Source organism: Dromaius novaehollandiae, chromosome 24, assembly GCF_036370855.1.
Source record: "Dromaius novaehollandiae isolate bDroNov1 chromosome 24, bDroNov1.hap1, whole genome shotgun sequence".
Classification (NCBI taxonomy): Eukaryota; Metazoa; Chordata; class Aves; order Casuariiformes; family Dromaiidae; genus Dromaius; species Dromaius novaehollandiae.
This window is the reverse complement of record NC_088121.1, coordinates 7,973,799-7,989,963: the sequence shown is the minus strand read 5'-3', so window position 1 is coordinate 7,989,963 and position 16,165 is coordinate 7,973,799. Positions and strand designations below refer to the sequence as shown.

General features: G+C 48.5%; 1 protein-coding gene across 13 annotated transcripts in view; it reads right to left on the bottom strand.

The window, feature by feature from the left end:
* EIF4G3 (eukaryotic translation initiation factor 4 gamma 3) overlaps nucleotides 1-16,165 on the bottom strand; it is a 131,332-nt gene that overhangs the window by 86,202 nt on the left and 28,965 nt on the right. For 7 of the 13 annotated variants that reach the window (XM_064497045.1, XM_064497050.1, XM_064497046.1 and 4 more), the window contains exons 2-3: nucleotides 6,364-6,439; nucleotides 449-592 (exon numbers count right to left, since the gene is read on the bottom strand). In XM_064497045.1, coding sequence (XP_064353115.1) covers nucleotides 449-592; nucleotides 6,364-6,439 — 220 coding nt within the window. The remainder of the gene's footprint in view (nucleotides 1-448; nucleotides 593-6,363; nucleotides 6,440-16,165) is intronic. The other 6 variants (XM_064497052.1, XM_064497053.1, XM_064497054.1 and 3 more) reach the window with 2 other exon arrangements.

Below are 16,165 nucleotides of genomic sequence, written 5' to 3'. Positions count from 1 at the left end.
TGTAATTCCTTTCACTGCCTCACTTCTAGGAAGAATTACAGCCTCCTGCACAAAATGCTGGAGATGGAAAATCCCTAACGGAAGGGACACGAGGAAATTTTACAGGGTTTAAAATGAAAGCCGGGCAATGCCCAAAAGCAGCCTAACCCAGCAGGGAAGCCTATTTCTCCCCAGCGAGTATATGCTGCTATTACTTTTAAAGTTGGTGCTAGTACAAGCATTTCATTAAAGAATCAACAGTGAACTAACGGCTAATAAACCTGAATGGTACCTATAAGTCATCGCAAGGTTCGAGCTGCACAAAGATGACATCCATTACTCAGGTTTTATATACTGGCCACCGAGCACGCAGGGATAGCAAATTTGAGCAGCGAAGCCAAGAATTGGCCCAGAATAAATAGAGAAAGGGGGGAGGCCAGGAAAGCTCTGCTCCAGTGCCCGCTCTTACCTGTGAGAGCCCAGGGGACGCCGCATGTCCCGGTGGCGTGGCAGCAAGATTGGGGTGTCCCTTGTTTATGTCATGTGCAGAGTAAGGGGACGGGGCAGGAGGACCCGGCTGTCTTGCTACTTGTGTTACCTGTGTGGAGATAAACTGTTAGTAAAACACAGTATTAGTAATCCAGTCTGCAGAGCCAGGACCTTCCTTTTAACAAAGAAGCTAGCACCATCTTTCTTTTTTTAAGCGCAACTCCGCAGAAGTTAGTTACTCTGACTCAGGAAACCGGGGAAGGTTCAGAGAAGAAGAGCATCAACTCGAGTCGCTGATGGAGACGTGCAGGAACCACGCAAGCTTCGCTGATGCGGCTTTGCATTGCAATAATTTTGCAATGCCTTCGTTCTCAGGCTCGGGACCTTCTCTTCTTTCAGGTATAAGCCATATCAAACACCACGGTGATTTTGCAAAGGGACACAGATTCCCAGCGACCCAAGACGACAAAGCAAGGGGAAAATTTGCATCCTGCCCTCCAAAAAGGACGGAAGGCTGGCACGGAGGGTTTGTCACCCGAAGGGCTTGCCATCAGGAAAGAACAAAACACCAACGCAACTCTTGCATAAATTTATCTACTTCCTCAGCTTCTAGGAAAAGTACTAATCAAAACACATTAAGCAAAATATTGTAAAACATGCCCGTGGCACATACGCTTGCTTCCACTGCAGCGCTGTTATGATGCAAGTGTTTAATACGCAGATTCCACAGTCATTATAAGAAGAAAGGGTAAATCAAAGGGGGAAAGGAAAAAAAAAAGTCACATAACCATTGGACAACTCCACCAGCAATTCACTACAATGAAATGTTTGTGGATTTGGTTAATGTTCAGAGCACAAAAACCCAGCAGCCTCTCCTCATTGATCTCTTCTCAGACCGTTTTGCACGCTGAAAAGCACCCGTTTAGTTACAGGCACTTAAAAACACGTATACAAATACTGACATCGCTTAGAAAGAGATGCTGCCACCGTGTAGATAATCGTACGTGCATCTCGCACGCATCCACCCGCTCGCCCAGACTCAGCGAGCAGAAGACATACTGGGAACAGAGGCAGAGGCAAGCTCCCAGCTCCTGATCTTTAAGCGAATATTAGTGCCAATCTCCAAGAGAGCAGAGTATGGCAACGCAAGGCACAGAGTTTACGACTAAACACTCTTCTAAGCCATTCCGCTGCACTCCAAGCACGGACGCCTTTCGTTGCATCACCTCGACCGCTAAAACAGCTACACAGTCGACAAGAATGATAACGTGCGATTTCCCGCGGCTTGGAAACGGCCCAGAATCGCTCTCCGCAGGAAGATTTACAGCCCCCTCACGCTCCTCAGAGGAAAGGGAGGGTAAAATAAGAGCAAACCCTGCCTTGCCCCCACTCGCTGCTTCCCTTCCCCAGGGAGGAATCATCGCTTGCTTTTTGGCTGATCTGCTGCGTGCACACGGCCACAGTCAACCAAACCAAAACCAGCATCACAGAGACCATTGCAAAGTCTCAGCGAGAGCGGAGCCGCCCGAAACGCTCTGGTCACGGACGAGCCACGCGCGCCGGCCCTCCGCGCTCCGCCGACGGTGCAGAAGGAGCAGCGCAACCGGCGTTTTACAAGCGAAACAGAGGCACCAATAAATAATACCCTAGGATAGCATCAGCAATCAACAGCCCTCCTCAGAAATTAAAACGGTTGCATGCAAATAACTACGGTTGGAGGTGAAAGGCTGCAAGGAACGCTCTCCTGACCTGGGCTGGAAACTTGGCAGCCAACGCAAAAGGAGAGCTGCGCAGCTGCGTGAACGATGGTCCAGGAAACACATTGGCTGCTGCCAAGTTACACGAGGAACTGACGGGTTGTGGAGATGGGTCTAGACCTCCTAAAACCTGCTTGAAAGCTTGGTTAACGAAACGAGCATAAAATCACGTCACCTTGATTATCTTGACAAGTAACCTGGACGCTATGCGAGCGGAGTCCACCACCGTCCTAGCAGAGCTTCCTACCATTAACCCCAAAATCTTGCTCAATGGGATCCTGCGACACATACAACAGGTCTGAGATTATTAAGCAAGCAAATACACCTCTTAAATCCAGGGATGAAATTACTCTCCTAAACAGTGGATATATGAAATTCAATATTAATGTGCTAGGGCACCCCCTTCTCCTTCCTTGACTGCGCAGCAAGAAGCTGTAACTTTTTGTCTTCAAATGCTTCGATCCTGTTTTTTAAAGGAAACACTGAACAAAAGGTGAGGCAAGCCTCAGGTAGGGATTCTTTCTTTTCCCCTGTGTTGGCATCTTTTGTTTTTAACGTTTTTTGCAAGCCTTGGATTGCTCCCACACACACACAGGGAAATTCAGACACACAGTCGCGTCAATGAAATATTCAGGTAAGCTCAGAGCTGATGATGGGTCACGCCACTTACAAGCAACCTCAGCTCAAGGGGACTGTTTATCCGAACAACTGCTCTTTTCTTCAACAAAGCAGGAAAAAGGCTCAGACTTGGACACGAGCCCTTTCCTTCCCCCATTCAGTTCAGGCACTGGGGCTGGTGCAAAGAGCCTCCAAGCAGTGCTCAGGGCCATGGAGGAACTGAGCATCCTCCTCGCACACTTCGCAGCCTCCGCGGCGGCCGGACAGGAGAACGCAACAGCCTCCTGCCCCAGATCTCGAGTGTGAGCGCACGGGGGCCGGGGCAACTAATCCGCCATAATCTCTTTTCTACAGGATCCTCTTCATTGCGGCAATATCCCTTTAAAGGGCACAAAGGCAAAGCACAGCCCCTCTGCTGGGTGCGAAGCTACTGGGGGGCTGCCCACGGTCCCCTGTTGAAGAAAAGCAACAAGCCGAACGCACGAAGAGGCCAACAACCGCTGCGCTGGAGTCCCCAACTCCGATCCCCACCTGAGCCCATCGCCACCTTTAGTTCCCATCGTTAGCTATCGCTGCGCTGGGCAACTGGACACGAGACACGGGAAGATCCGAACTAACCCCAACAATTTAAACCAGCCCTGTCTCTAGCAATGCTGCAAAACCTGCGTTCAAGGTTGCACCCAAATGACCCGCACTTGTCCCCACGCTTTTAGGTGCATCAAACTAACACATACCTCTAATCAGGTTGCATCCAGAAGTCAATGTTGTTATTATACTTACAAAAAAGAAAAAAAAAAACACAAAAACAAAGCACTTTTGGTCCAATTTCAGCGCTTCAGATCACAGCCTGTTATTAGGGCAGTTATGAACCTCCGCTGTAATCTGCCAAAAAAGGTTATTTGTGTGAGAACTGGATGTACGTTAACACTGGTAGTTATCTTATCGGATTCTCAAGTCACGCCTCACGCTGAATTTGAAGCGCACATCTGCTTCTGATCATTAGTCCACATTCATTTCATCTGCAACAGGAATCAGCCCCATCAGTCTGGGTGCAAGCACACATGATGGCCTGCTATGCTGAAGGTCACCTTTGCTGCAGTTCTTGCATTTGTGTTACAAATCAGCTGCCTTCCCCAAACTCCAAGTCAAAAAGCTTGTCTGGATATGGAAATATTTTACCCTAGAAACTGGTTTCCCCTTTCCAGACTCCACAGGCTCTGGATGTTACAGCGGACATAGAAATAAATGCCTTAAATAATTTCTTGCAGTATAGAGAATTAGTAAGCGCTACACAGAAAGCTGTTTACAGAAAGAAACCCTAAATCTTTATGTCCGAAAGTAGCTCTTCCGATATGCCGTTTTCCGTTATTGACGGGGGGAATTATTACAAGATTAAGATGATTTCATTGAAACAGATTACTCCTGAGCATGATTTGCTTTACAATAATTCTACTACAGGATTTATTTCAAAAGACAACTACTAAATACCAGCATTTTCCACAGAATACTACATAAAGTAAATGAAGATTATCTATCAACAGGTCAGGTGCTTTTGTTTTTAATGCAAGCACAGTTTCACTGAGAAGTAGCTTCTACCAAAGGTCTGTTGTGACTCTTGGGGCTCTCCAAGAGTTTGGACAAATTTTGTTTCACAGAAAGGATAACGAAAGGATTTTTCGTTTTTATTTAACTCGGAAGAGCCGTTCTTGCCTCTGTCTCACATGACTCTTCCTTCCACCCCCATGCTATAACCTACCAGGGCAACACCGCGTGAGCCCAGAGTTGCTGCGCGGTAGGAGACCACAGACCTCTTCCCGAGCCAGCAGTCCTCCACCAAAACACCCGTACCGAGAAGCTGTGATGCACCCTCCGTGTACGTGATTTTCTGAACGGCTAGATAAACTATATACGAAGCAAATCATAAATAAAAGTAAGACATATTTGTTGCAAGGCCTTAAACTCACGGCGCTGTTCTCGTGTACTCACTGCAGAGACCTGTGATGGATGAGTTTGTCGTGTACCTCTGATCGTGGGCCGCCTCCATCCTAATTCATCTTCTCTAGGACTCGCTCTAAAACTGCCATTTGCCAAAGGCTTCGGAGAAAAGCTGGAAGGAGCCTAGCAAGAAATCTCTCCCCTTTCCCCAACATGCCAAGTTTCCTTTCAAACTTGTGTTTTCTTACAGCCTCGAACAGGGACACTCCCAGTCCCGGCTTCTATTCTTGTAGCATATCAAAGAGTGATATTTTTCCACATTGAAAAGCTGTTTTAGGTCATTCTTCACAGTTACTGTTACATTTTACATTAATTTAAATTTTTACCGGCATATTTTCCCGGAGGCATCTGAATTATGTCTTTCCAGAGGAAAGAAGACGAAAAATAATATTCTTAAAGTGGCTTTTAAGTGCTGCATGGGGCATATATAAGATGATAGAAACTGAATGACTTCTTAGGACTCTTTGTAAATCCCTGTTTTTCAGCGCTTGTTTTACATGCATATATGTATGGATGCTCCGCACGCGGCGGAGCTGTAGCCGATAACCCCGCCACGCGTTATCCATGCACACAAGGGGAAGGAGAAAACCTTGTACAGCAGCTTATGTTTTTCTATAAGCAGCTTATGTTACTGTATGAAATACAGGGAATTTCTCGCATCTACAGCTTTTCTTCCTGTTTTCCAAATAATTAAAAGCGCAGCTTAAAAGCGGGTTTTTTTGGCATTAAAACTATTTGCACTATCCCACCAGAAAAGCAAAATATTACTTTCCCAGGGCTGGGCTGATTTAGCAAAGCTTATAAATAATACTGCGCTTCCAGCTATTACTATTTGGAAAGAAAAAAAAAGAAAAGCTATGAATAAAAACAAAATGGTATCATATGCTCACGAATAAACACTGCTACATTTCTAGGCTAAATTTCCTTGATAATGAAGCTTTATAAACAAACATGCAGGACCGGGAGCCAAAAGCCCCTATCCTGAGCACTCAGCCTGCCACCAAAACATTGCTTCCACTCTGTGACTCTAAACAGGGAGGTTTAACAAGAAAAACAAATCTCCAATTATTTTTTCGATGAGATACCGTCAGAATTGTGCAGCAACTAATATATTGCATCAAGTCAGTCTTCAGGAAGCAGGAGGCAGAGGAGGGATGGAGCAAACAGGCTGAAAATAGATGTTCTCACTCAAGTGGAGCCGCGTTAGGAAAACCCACTCTAATGTCCACTAACGAAAACTGCAGACACTTAACACAACAGGAACGGACCCAACAGTGCTGCGATTGCATTACGAGAGCTCCCCAATTTTGTGTTTTGTTGCATCCTTCTATTTGTTCGCGTGCAATATAAATGGCATTGCTCCAGAATCACAGACAACCGTGCATTTTAGGAGGCAAATCAAGTTAGCTGGGGTTTTTTATTGGTTTTTTTTTCTTTAAAGGGATCATGATTTCTTTACTCGCAGGGGAAAGCGCGCGCCTTTCCGAAGCGGAGCGGAGCCGGCAGGGCCCCGCGCGATACTCACAGTGCTGTACACGGCGGAGACCGTCGGCGTGAAGATCCGCTCCTCGAGGGGCTGCTGCACGGGGCCTCGGGGCAGTCTGCAACAAAACACGTCAAGGAAAACAGCGTGGAAGCGGGGTGCTGCTCGGGGGAACGGGCGCCCGGGGATCAGCCGCCGGCCCGGCGGGCAGATAACGGGATGCAAGTATTAAAAAATACCCCACTTAACTAACATTCGTGGCCCTGGGTCCGGCACACGTCTGCTCAATGCCGGACTCCCACTGCCAGGGGAGCCAGGCTCAACTTGCCAAAAAACTTTCCGACTAAAGCCGTGCTCAGATTTCACCTTTCCGCTGTTTACATTTTATACGTCAAGCCTCCCGGGGAAATTAAAACAGCGTGATTGGTGCCGTCGCTTCCGTGCAAGCCAGCAACGCGCTAACATTATGGTGCATGCTCGAGTTTCACACCACTTATTTCCCTTTTTTTATTTCTTTCTTGGAAAAAGAAAAAAAGAGTTCATGAGAACATTTTTTAGATTTTGTTCAACTGAGGAAAAAAAATACCTAATTTAAAATACCCAACCCGGTTTAAAATATCCAACCACACAGGTAAGTTAAATTTCCAGTCCAAACTGCTAGGTTCAGTCTCGCAATACCCTCCCTTTCCACGACGGGTTTAACTCCGAGGACGGGCCGTCGTGCAGACCTTTGCGGGACCGGGGGCAGCACCGCAGCAGCAGAGCCCCTAAACCGCTCAACAGCGAGCCACGCATCCCGCCTCTTCCTTAAAACACACAAACTGCTTCATTTTAAGGTCGAAATGACTGTGTTTTGCCAACCGTTTGCAGCCCCCCGTGGCCGAATCGCTCGCTCTTGGGTATCGCTCGCTAGCGAGGGCCGGGTTTTAGCAGGTATAGCCAGCGCTCGTCCCCGGGCAGGCGAGCGGCTCCCGCTGATTTATGATTTAAGGGCATCAGCCGGGTCTCATTGAGCACAGACGGCTTAAACTTTGCGATTGCAAGCTTCTCGAGCGGAGGACGAATAATACTGGAAGTTGTTATTTATGCAGCATCACACAAGCACATAGCGTTTACGGACGTTAACAGCAGGACAAGTAAGATCCTAGCTCCGGTGAAACGATGGGGAGACGTGCCACAGCCTTAAACGGAGCCAAGGCTTCGCTCCTAACCCTTGCCCCAAGGATCTCACATCCATTTCTTGTTTTGGGAAAGCACCAGAGAGGCAAGCCTGGGGTTAGCAACGCGCTGCCAGGCACGACAAGCAGGAGGCACGACGGAGAGCGAAGGTCAGAGCCCTGGTCCGCAGCTTGGGACGGCTCCGCTCCGTTCCCTGCTCCCCGAGCGAGCCAGCGCAACCCCATCGCCCGCTTCGTGGAGGACAACGATGCAGTCCAAAAAGGCAGGAAAAAGACAACGTGAAAATATTAAAAGCGAATAGTGGCAAGACATACTAAAGATACTCTGCGCTTGCTTATCCCCCCTCATTTTCTGCGTGCCACCCCACGACACCCCCAGCCTCACACCCCGTGCAGCCAACAAGCACCTGGTGATGGAGACGGCTAGGACGGAGGGGCAGTTTCGAACTGCCACCCTTTCACCGCATCGGAGATGTCTCACCTTGAGGCAGGTCTGACACCCAACCGAAGCAAGCCGTACTCCAAACGCCATCACTCCCGAGTCTGGAAAAAGTGGTTCATCCTCAGGGAAGTTGGGATTTATTTTCTTATTTTAGAACTTACATAAGCTGGAGAAAACACTCTCCTTTGAGCACCGTAGCCCCTCTTTTTCCACCAGGAAGAGCTGCCGAGAGGAACGAGCAGCTCAGACGAGTTTTCAGAGTTTGGGCTGCCATTTAAGATCCCTTCTGGAAAGTGATAATTCTCATCAGATTAGAAAGAAACCCTGCAGGTCCTTTGGGCTAAAAGACCTGACCTGGACGCGAGACCGACAGGGACAAAAACGCTCTAAATTCCAGTAAGCCTTGAGGAGATATGATGGGTGGAGAAAGAGATGACGTCCAACCTCTAGCTTCTGGCATCTACAAGCACGCGCTCTGCAAAGAGCTGGGCCAGTGGAAATGGTTGCTGCCTCCCGGGTCCTTCCCCATGGGTAGGAGCGACCACCGTCACCCCCCTTACGTTTGGCAGGGGCGTCTGTCTTGGGGTCACTCAGCCCAGTCTCAGCTTCAGTCTCAGCTTCGGACGCGGCAGGTCCTCCGAGGAGCTCCACAACCCAACACGTGATGCAAACTGCACAAATGCCACCCTCCCGCTTCCCCCCACCAGGCACGGGGAAGTTCAGGCATTAAAGTATAGCCCAGGCTGGCTCCACGGCAGAGCTCCATCAGCTACAGCGCGAAGAAAACGGGGATACGCTGGACAATTCCAGCACCTCTCTCACGTTGCTGTTCTGGCACGGTTGGATCCAATCCAGGAGGATCTCGCACCTTCCCTCCTCCTCCTCCCAAAACCCTCATCACCCACTGCCACCCTCTTTGGCTGCACTGATTCAGCTACTTGTGCAGATCTCTGAAATGATCCATTTCCAAAAAAAAAATGCAAAAAATTGGGGGGAAATGTTGAAAAACAAAACTAAACCCAAACGTCAAGCCATTTCCCCAGCTCCTTCCAGCAACGCAGGGAGGAAAGATGGGGCGGGCGATGAAGCAGAAGAGCAGGAACAGGCGGATGCAAAAGGGAACCTCTTCAATCACATCTGCAGCTGACGGGTTAGCAAGGCGGAAACTACAGGCTCTGCTCCTTGGGCTTCAGCTGCTCCTAATGACTGTGCGCAGCTTTCCACCCTCCATCAGCGTCCAGCCAAAACACAGAAGCACAGTCGGAAGGATGATAGCCAGCAGTTAATCCTAACTCTGGATTCTGCACGTTGCTGTTTAGGGCTCATTACCTCATGAAATATATATATAAAAAATCCACATAACTGGGATACTTCTAGCAGATTAATAAAAGCGTGCTCAGATGCAGCGGGAGTCCCACCTAGTCCCCATCTGGCTGCAGCCGTGATTGCAAGCTGGGGAATTTGGGGAACTATTAAAGACCCAGCGGGAGAAGGAAGGCAGAGAGTAACATTTGCAAGCAAAACAAGATTTTTCTAAAACCCAAAAGCTGCCATAGAAGAAGGATGCTATATTTTAATTAGACAGTCATAACCACACTGTGAGGGCTGTGCGAAGACGAGACTTCTCTTCAAGGCAACCAAAAAAAAAACCCAAACCAGAACTGCCTGTCAGCTGGAGTATTCAGAGGCACGGAGAAATACAGAGGACTTAAATAGCCGGCAGGCGGAATTTCTTGCGGGAGTTTCCCCCTTGCGCAACGCCCGTCTTTTTCCTCTAACAGCACCACAAAACTGAAACACTATAAGATTTTGTGCACTTTTAGATTTAGGCCACGGAGAAGCCGGAAACACGTAGTAAAGATTTAAAATAGGTTCTTCTGGCAAGAATGTGCACAGGTTTCTCTGCTAGGTTACTGTTTCCAAGACCAAATAGAAAAAACACTGTTGTATTTTCTTCCAAAACGGATTCATTTTCCCTAGAACGGTGCTTCTCACCTAAGCTCATTTTCAGCAGCAACCATTTTATCCTGCGCCTGCATCGATGCCTCTTTCTTCACTTACAGTTTACTGTAACAAGGAAGCGTCTTTCCACGTGAACAAAACTACCTGTGAGGACCAAAGGACACATAAGCAAGCCTGCATAAAAACCACCCCAGAACTAATGGTTTCTATCCTTGCACGGGAGCATAGCAAGTCTTTCACCAGCTCTCCCTAGGGTTATATAATCCCTGCGCATGTTCCTGCTTGCACAGAAATTAGGTATTAAATGCCTGCAAAATACGAGATAAAATCACCGTGCAAGATGACAGAGGGGCAAGAGCCCACAAACCAGAGCGTGCATCAATCCCTCCTGCTCTTTGGTGGGGGGAGCTGTGCAAACCCCTCCGCACGGGGAGGCAGTGGGGCGGCACGGAGGAGCCGTGCAAACCCCTCCGCACGGGGAGCCTCGGAAAAAGCCGGGTTACTATTGCCCCCCGTGAGCTTAACTCAGCTCCCGGGCGCGTGTGCGCAGGATCGAGCCCTGAAGCACACCAGGGCACCCTGGTTTTCCCCCGGATGCCCCCTCGCTGCTTCTCCTGGCTCCTACGGAAATCCAGCCCCGCACAGACCTGCAGGGCTAAGCGGCTCTTCCCAATGGAGACGCGAGACTACTACATCGTGGAAACCAAACCCGACCACGGTTCAGCTACTTTGGAAAACGTCTAAAGAGTCGGGAAGAACGAACGGACGGCCAGGGTGATGCTTGGCCGCTGTCGAGCCCTTCCGCCCCGTTCCCAAACGGGCGGAGCCAAGCAACGTTCTGGAGAGGTAAAACATGCCGGGGAGGCTCCGCTCGTCCCCGCGGGAATTACCTACACGCTTGCTGTGTGCACGGCCCTCGAGCCTCAAAGGAGCGAGCCGGCCTTCTGCTGTCAAACAGGAGTTTTATTTCAGCTTTCTTCGATGGCTGCAACTTACTCTCGCGCGATGTGCCTGCACGTCAAAATAAACCGTGAAAAATGCAAAAACACAACAAAAGATGTTTTTAAAGCGGCAAGCATGGGATTTACAGTGGGGATACTGCCTGAAATTACCAAGCTACAGAGCAGAAGAGTACATCGTCTTACCCCAATTCTCACCAGTAGACGCAAGCCGCATGTCAAGAGCCACCGACTTCTGCAAGCGCTCGCACACAGCCCGATCCGCAGGCAAACGCCCTGATTCAGCTCGTTCCAACGTTTTATGGCCTAACAAAGATTCTCGCTGCAACGTGTGGAGTCAGCGTTCACAACCGAGCTGCCATTTGTCAAATGTAAAAATTTGAAGTGGATCACCGAAGCATTTGCGTGAGCTGCCTTTTTAATCCTTAGTCTTTGGGTATTAAACAGTAACACTGAATATGCCGAGTTTTTCATTTACAGGTTATTTTACACTTTTAAGAAAGTATCGTCTCCCAGCTGCAAGCGATTTCATTCCTTATCCCAGATTATGCCACACTTTAAACGAATCACCCCATCATAAAACTTTTCTTGAAATTCATCTTAAGCTTTTTACCCAATGACGTATCCTTAACGTTGGGACTAGCTTTTAAATGATGCCAGACACCTCCTTTCCCTCCTGCCTGCCATGTTATGACACCTGATTGATGCTCACGCTGAACCGAACAGGAACAAAACCCCAGTGAAGAGTTTTCGGCAGGAGAGGGGCATACAAACCCCAGCCGACCTCGGCGCCAGGCTCCTCTGAAAATTACGGCTTGAAAGGAGAAGGTGCCCTTCAAGCGCTCACCGAGAAGCACGATGCCCCTTGCCTTCTCCCAGCACCACCACCGCTCCTCAAGCCGCTCTGACGTCTCCTCCTTTTCCGGCACGAGTTAATCCGGAGGGATTTTTGCCGTCTCCCGAGGAACGTTCCCCTCCCGCCGCTGTTGCACTACTCACGTTTAGACGCTCGATTGTACCTGTGAGCTCAAGGTTGGCACATGCCACCCGACACAACACACCACTTCTTCCCGACCAAGCGTGCTAAAGCCGCGCTGCAGCACCGAGTCACCGTAACATTAAAAGTGCATATACTATCTATACCCAAACCCATCTCCCAACCCTCCACCTTAAGTGCTTTTTAAACTACCCACCTCGTAACATACCTATCATTGAATTTTTTCTTCCAACATACATCCATTTTGCATGTTTTGCTCCGCGCTCCCCTTCCTAACATTTGCGGTAAAACACTGCGTTGCATTTTTGTGTCAGCAAGGCCTTCGCAACCCCTTTAACGCTAAGGCAAGAATCTGAGACACCGCTTCCCATCTGGCTAATCGTTAACGATGATAAATTAGAGCAGGTCTCCATCAATCTAGGAGGCATCCCAGCCGACATCCCTGTGTCACGCAATACTTTGCTACTTCTCGCTATCCTTTGCTTTTGGTCTTCAGTCCACGTGTGATGCATCTCGCAGCCAAGCCGACCAGGGACGCTACAGCACGACTGGGGAGGTGGGGGACAGAACAACCTAACTCTTTGCTGCAAATAACTGCATTTCCAGCACCCCATTCATTCCGTAATATTTTAAAATAAAAAGTAGCAATATTAAGAGCACCAGCTGTAGGCAGCTGCAATAGCTACACCTGCAGACAAGCACCTAATTATCTGGAGCTCATTATTTCCAGGCTCAGTTTTGCATCTCTAAATTAAAAAGAAATGGAGACGGCTCACCAGCACGTAAATCATCCGCAGACCTCGCCTCACCCCGCCGCATCTCCCTCAGCCCGCGAGCCATCAGAGGGAGTTATCAGGGGAGCTGTCAGCCAATACACCAGATCAGTGCAAATGCGACAAAAATCCAATCAATTATTTTGCCCAGTAAAAACGCGTTTCTAAGGGCAACCTGATTTTGTTACTTAGTCTCTGTCTTTTCCACCTGCAGCTGAAGCGCCAATGCAAAGTTCCTATTTTCAGCTTAGGCCTGGCCAGGGTGTTCTGGGGGGAAACTGCATGCAAACCCTGCTAATCCTGCTGGAATTTTTCTTGGAGTGGGTTTTGGGGGGGATTTTGAGGACAGAGGAGTAGGGCTGGTTTGGGCTGCTCTCCGCAGGGGTGCAAATCACGAGCAGCGGCAGAATGGCCAAATATTGTTTTAAGGTTGTGGGTTTTGTCCCGCATGTGTGTTTTTAACCACAGCATCTCCAAGAAATGGGTTTTTCAAAGCTCAAACTGAGCGAGATTAAAGCCAGGTTTGGCCTGAGCTGCAAAATATGAGGGGGAAAAATTGCCACCCCCATCGTGCCTGTGCCAGCCGAGGCAGCAGGTAATATAAGGTGAAGTGCCAGAACCACATCCCTGGCATGGGCATCTGTATGCTCGGGCATAGAACACTTCTCACTACCTGACTTGCCTAAAAATAAGTCTGTATTTGTTTACTAGTCCACTTTTCCCCGCAGAACGTCAGGCACTTGAATTTTTTTTGTTCATATTTTATTCTTACAATACCTGGACTCTTAGCAGCGACGGAAAAGTCAATAGATTTCATCAAGTCCCTTCAGCTGGAAATTCATGGTATTACCTCTCTAGAGAGGCAAAGGCATCCTGGGGAACATGCCCGCGTAGCCTCAAAATGCCATTTAATTTTAGGAGCGTTATTTATGATTGTATGTGTCTGTGTTAATTAAAACCCCCCGTTATGCTGCGGAAAAAGCTATGCTTAGGAACTTGAAAGCGACCCATTAGTCTCTCAAGCTCCCATTGCTCACAGTGATTTCTAATGGTCCTCCAGCCGCAATCCCAAATTAAGGCACCTTTGAAGGAGACCAAGAGATGCCAGATGAAGGCTGTGCTCCAAAATACACCAAACAAATGCGAAGCAGAGCTGTGTTATGCTGGCATTGCACGTGCCCCGTTGGCCTGCAGCGTGGCACCAAAAATGACACCCAACAGCACCAACCGGGGAAGCTGGGCTCAAGCCATGCAACGCTGGGCAGTTTCTCTTAATATTAAATGAAACTATTACTGATCTTATCTGCCAGGCGTGCGGACTGCGCTGCTCTAATCACTTATTAAAGCCTTCCGCTGCTTCCTGCCCAGCTGGGAGCGACGGGTTAGGTGGTGTGGCCCTTTGCGGCTGGATATTAAAGGCAAACCTCGATTTTTGTTCCCTTGTCATCTGAAGAGGATATAAAGCAAGACACAATTTCCTTTTCTTAAAATATGCACAAACTGATAAATACGTGTAGCCATAACAACGAGAATGGATCTGTAAGCATCCTACGGTATGAACGCACACCTCCAGAGATGACCCGGGTGGCTGGATGCTCTCCCGAGCTACTTCTAGCTAGCGCCTAACCCAAAGGGAGGACAGGCAAGACTCGGCTCTCAAGGCTCCCTGGGGTGCAGGAAGTCAGAGATAGGATCTACAAGGACTCAGGTGGCATCGAAATAAAACTACTGTCATGGATGTGTAATCTAAATAGCACACGCCTGCAGGCAGAAGGACATGACAAGACAAGATGTAGCAGTAAGCTGTCATCTGGCAGCACCGCTGCCAGAGGAGGTGGCCCTGTCCTCTCCTTGCCATTTGCCCCGTGCCAGTACGAGCACATTCACAGCTGCTCACTGAACCAGACCAGGCATCCGATCTGGATTAAAATGAGCCTTTTCTTCCACCCCGCCACACTAACATCAGTGCCAGCATAAAGGAGGGGGCAGCAGGCAGATCGGACCAAGCAGCAGGGAAGGGTGGGAGACCGCTTGCTCCAGCGGAGAGATGCGAGCTGCACCATAACATGCTCTTGATGCTCCTGTTACAAGTTCCCTAAGTGCATCTGTGGCATACAACACACAAGGCAGGGATGTACTAACTTTAAACATAACATAGTGACCTTAAAAGTTATTACAACTTTAAACCACCAGAAAAATGTGTTTCGTTCCCCGCCAGGTGTTTCACTCCCAAATGAGAAGGCAAGTGGATCCTGTACAAGAAATAATTCTCTTATTAAAAAGAAAATAGTTGGAGCCTTTGGTAACTGAAATCACAGCATGACAGCCATCAAGAGTTTTACAAGTTATAAAAGCTTTGGGAGGTTCAAATGACGGAAGTTCAGAGGGGCTGGGAAAGGAGAAGCAGGGACACAGGCTAAGGAAATGAGCTGAAATACTGCTGTGTTACACCATACCCAATGCTCTAACTTTAGGTCAAGAGAGAACTTTGAGGCATCACTTGGTGGGAAACGAAGATCTCCAGGTATCTCGGATGCAGCTCACGCCACACAGCTTTGGTGACGGGGCAGTGAACTAGAAGGCCTTAGCTTTGTTTCCAGCTGTGCCGCTGAGCTGCAAGGTGATGTTTTCTTTGGGTAGAAGACACTGCCCACCACCTCCATGTCCATCCCACTCTGGTCCTCTGGAAGCAGCATGACCCATTTTGGTATCATCCACTCGCTCACCTTAGAGCACTAGAAGTGAAAAGACCTCGGTAACAACAAGGTAATGGTGGAAGCTTTAAATATTTTTCCTTCTCAGTTACAGACAGGCCATCTTTCTCCCATTTACGCTCACCACCTGAGAAGGCTGCCCATGCTAACTGGCAGACTTGAACAAAACACCAATTAACAATCTGGAAGCTATGAATACCAACACAAAAATGTTAAAAAGAAAGTAATCAAAACTGGGTAAGTAATAGGCTTTTTGGTGACCAGAGGCTGTGATTTTTCTCCCAAAATTATCCTCGTAGTTTGGCAGCATCTACCAAATCACCTCCTGTGCTCCCAGATGATCCAAACATCTGCACATTCTGGCAGGAAGACAGCAGGTTTCCTACCCCAGCGCTGGAAACGCAGCAGCTTATGGATTAGCTACTCTGGACACAAATATATCCCAAGAAGTTGATTCCAGCAGGAGTTGAACCTTTACGATTTCTGATCAAGAGGCTCTTGCAGACATTCTCGCATGCCAAAGTAATCAGCATTTTAGTGCTCACAAGTCCCAACAGCTCAGCTGCTGCTTTTAATTAGAAGATTTTATGCAGCTATTCCGCCCCTGCTAGTCTCCGAAACGAGGCACAGTTCTGAATTTCCCTGTCACCCAAACACTGATTTTGTGGCCCTAATACAAATAAAACCACCTGTAACGTCAGCCTGCAGGCTGCTGCCTACCAGTAACCTCGAGAAACGCTCTGGAACAGGACTGCAGATGGAAAAACACGCCCCAGCTCACCTTGCTTAGCGCTGCCCTTCCTGTAGAAAGCTCTGCAT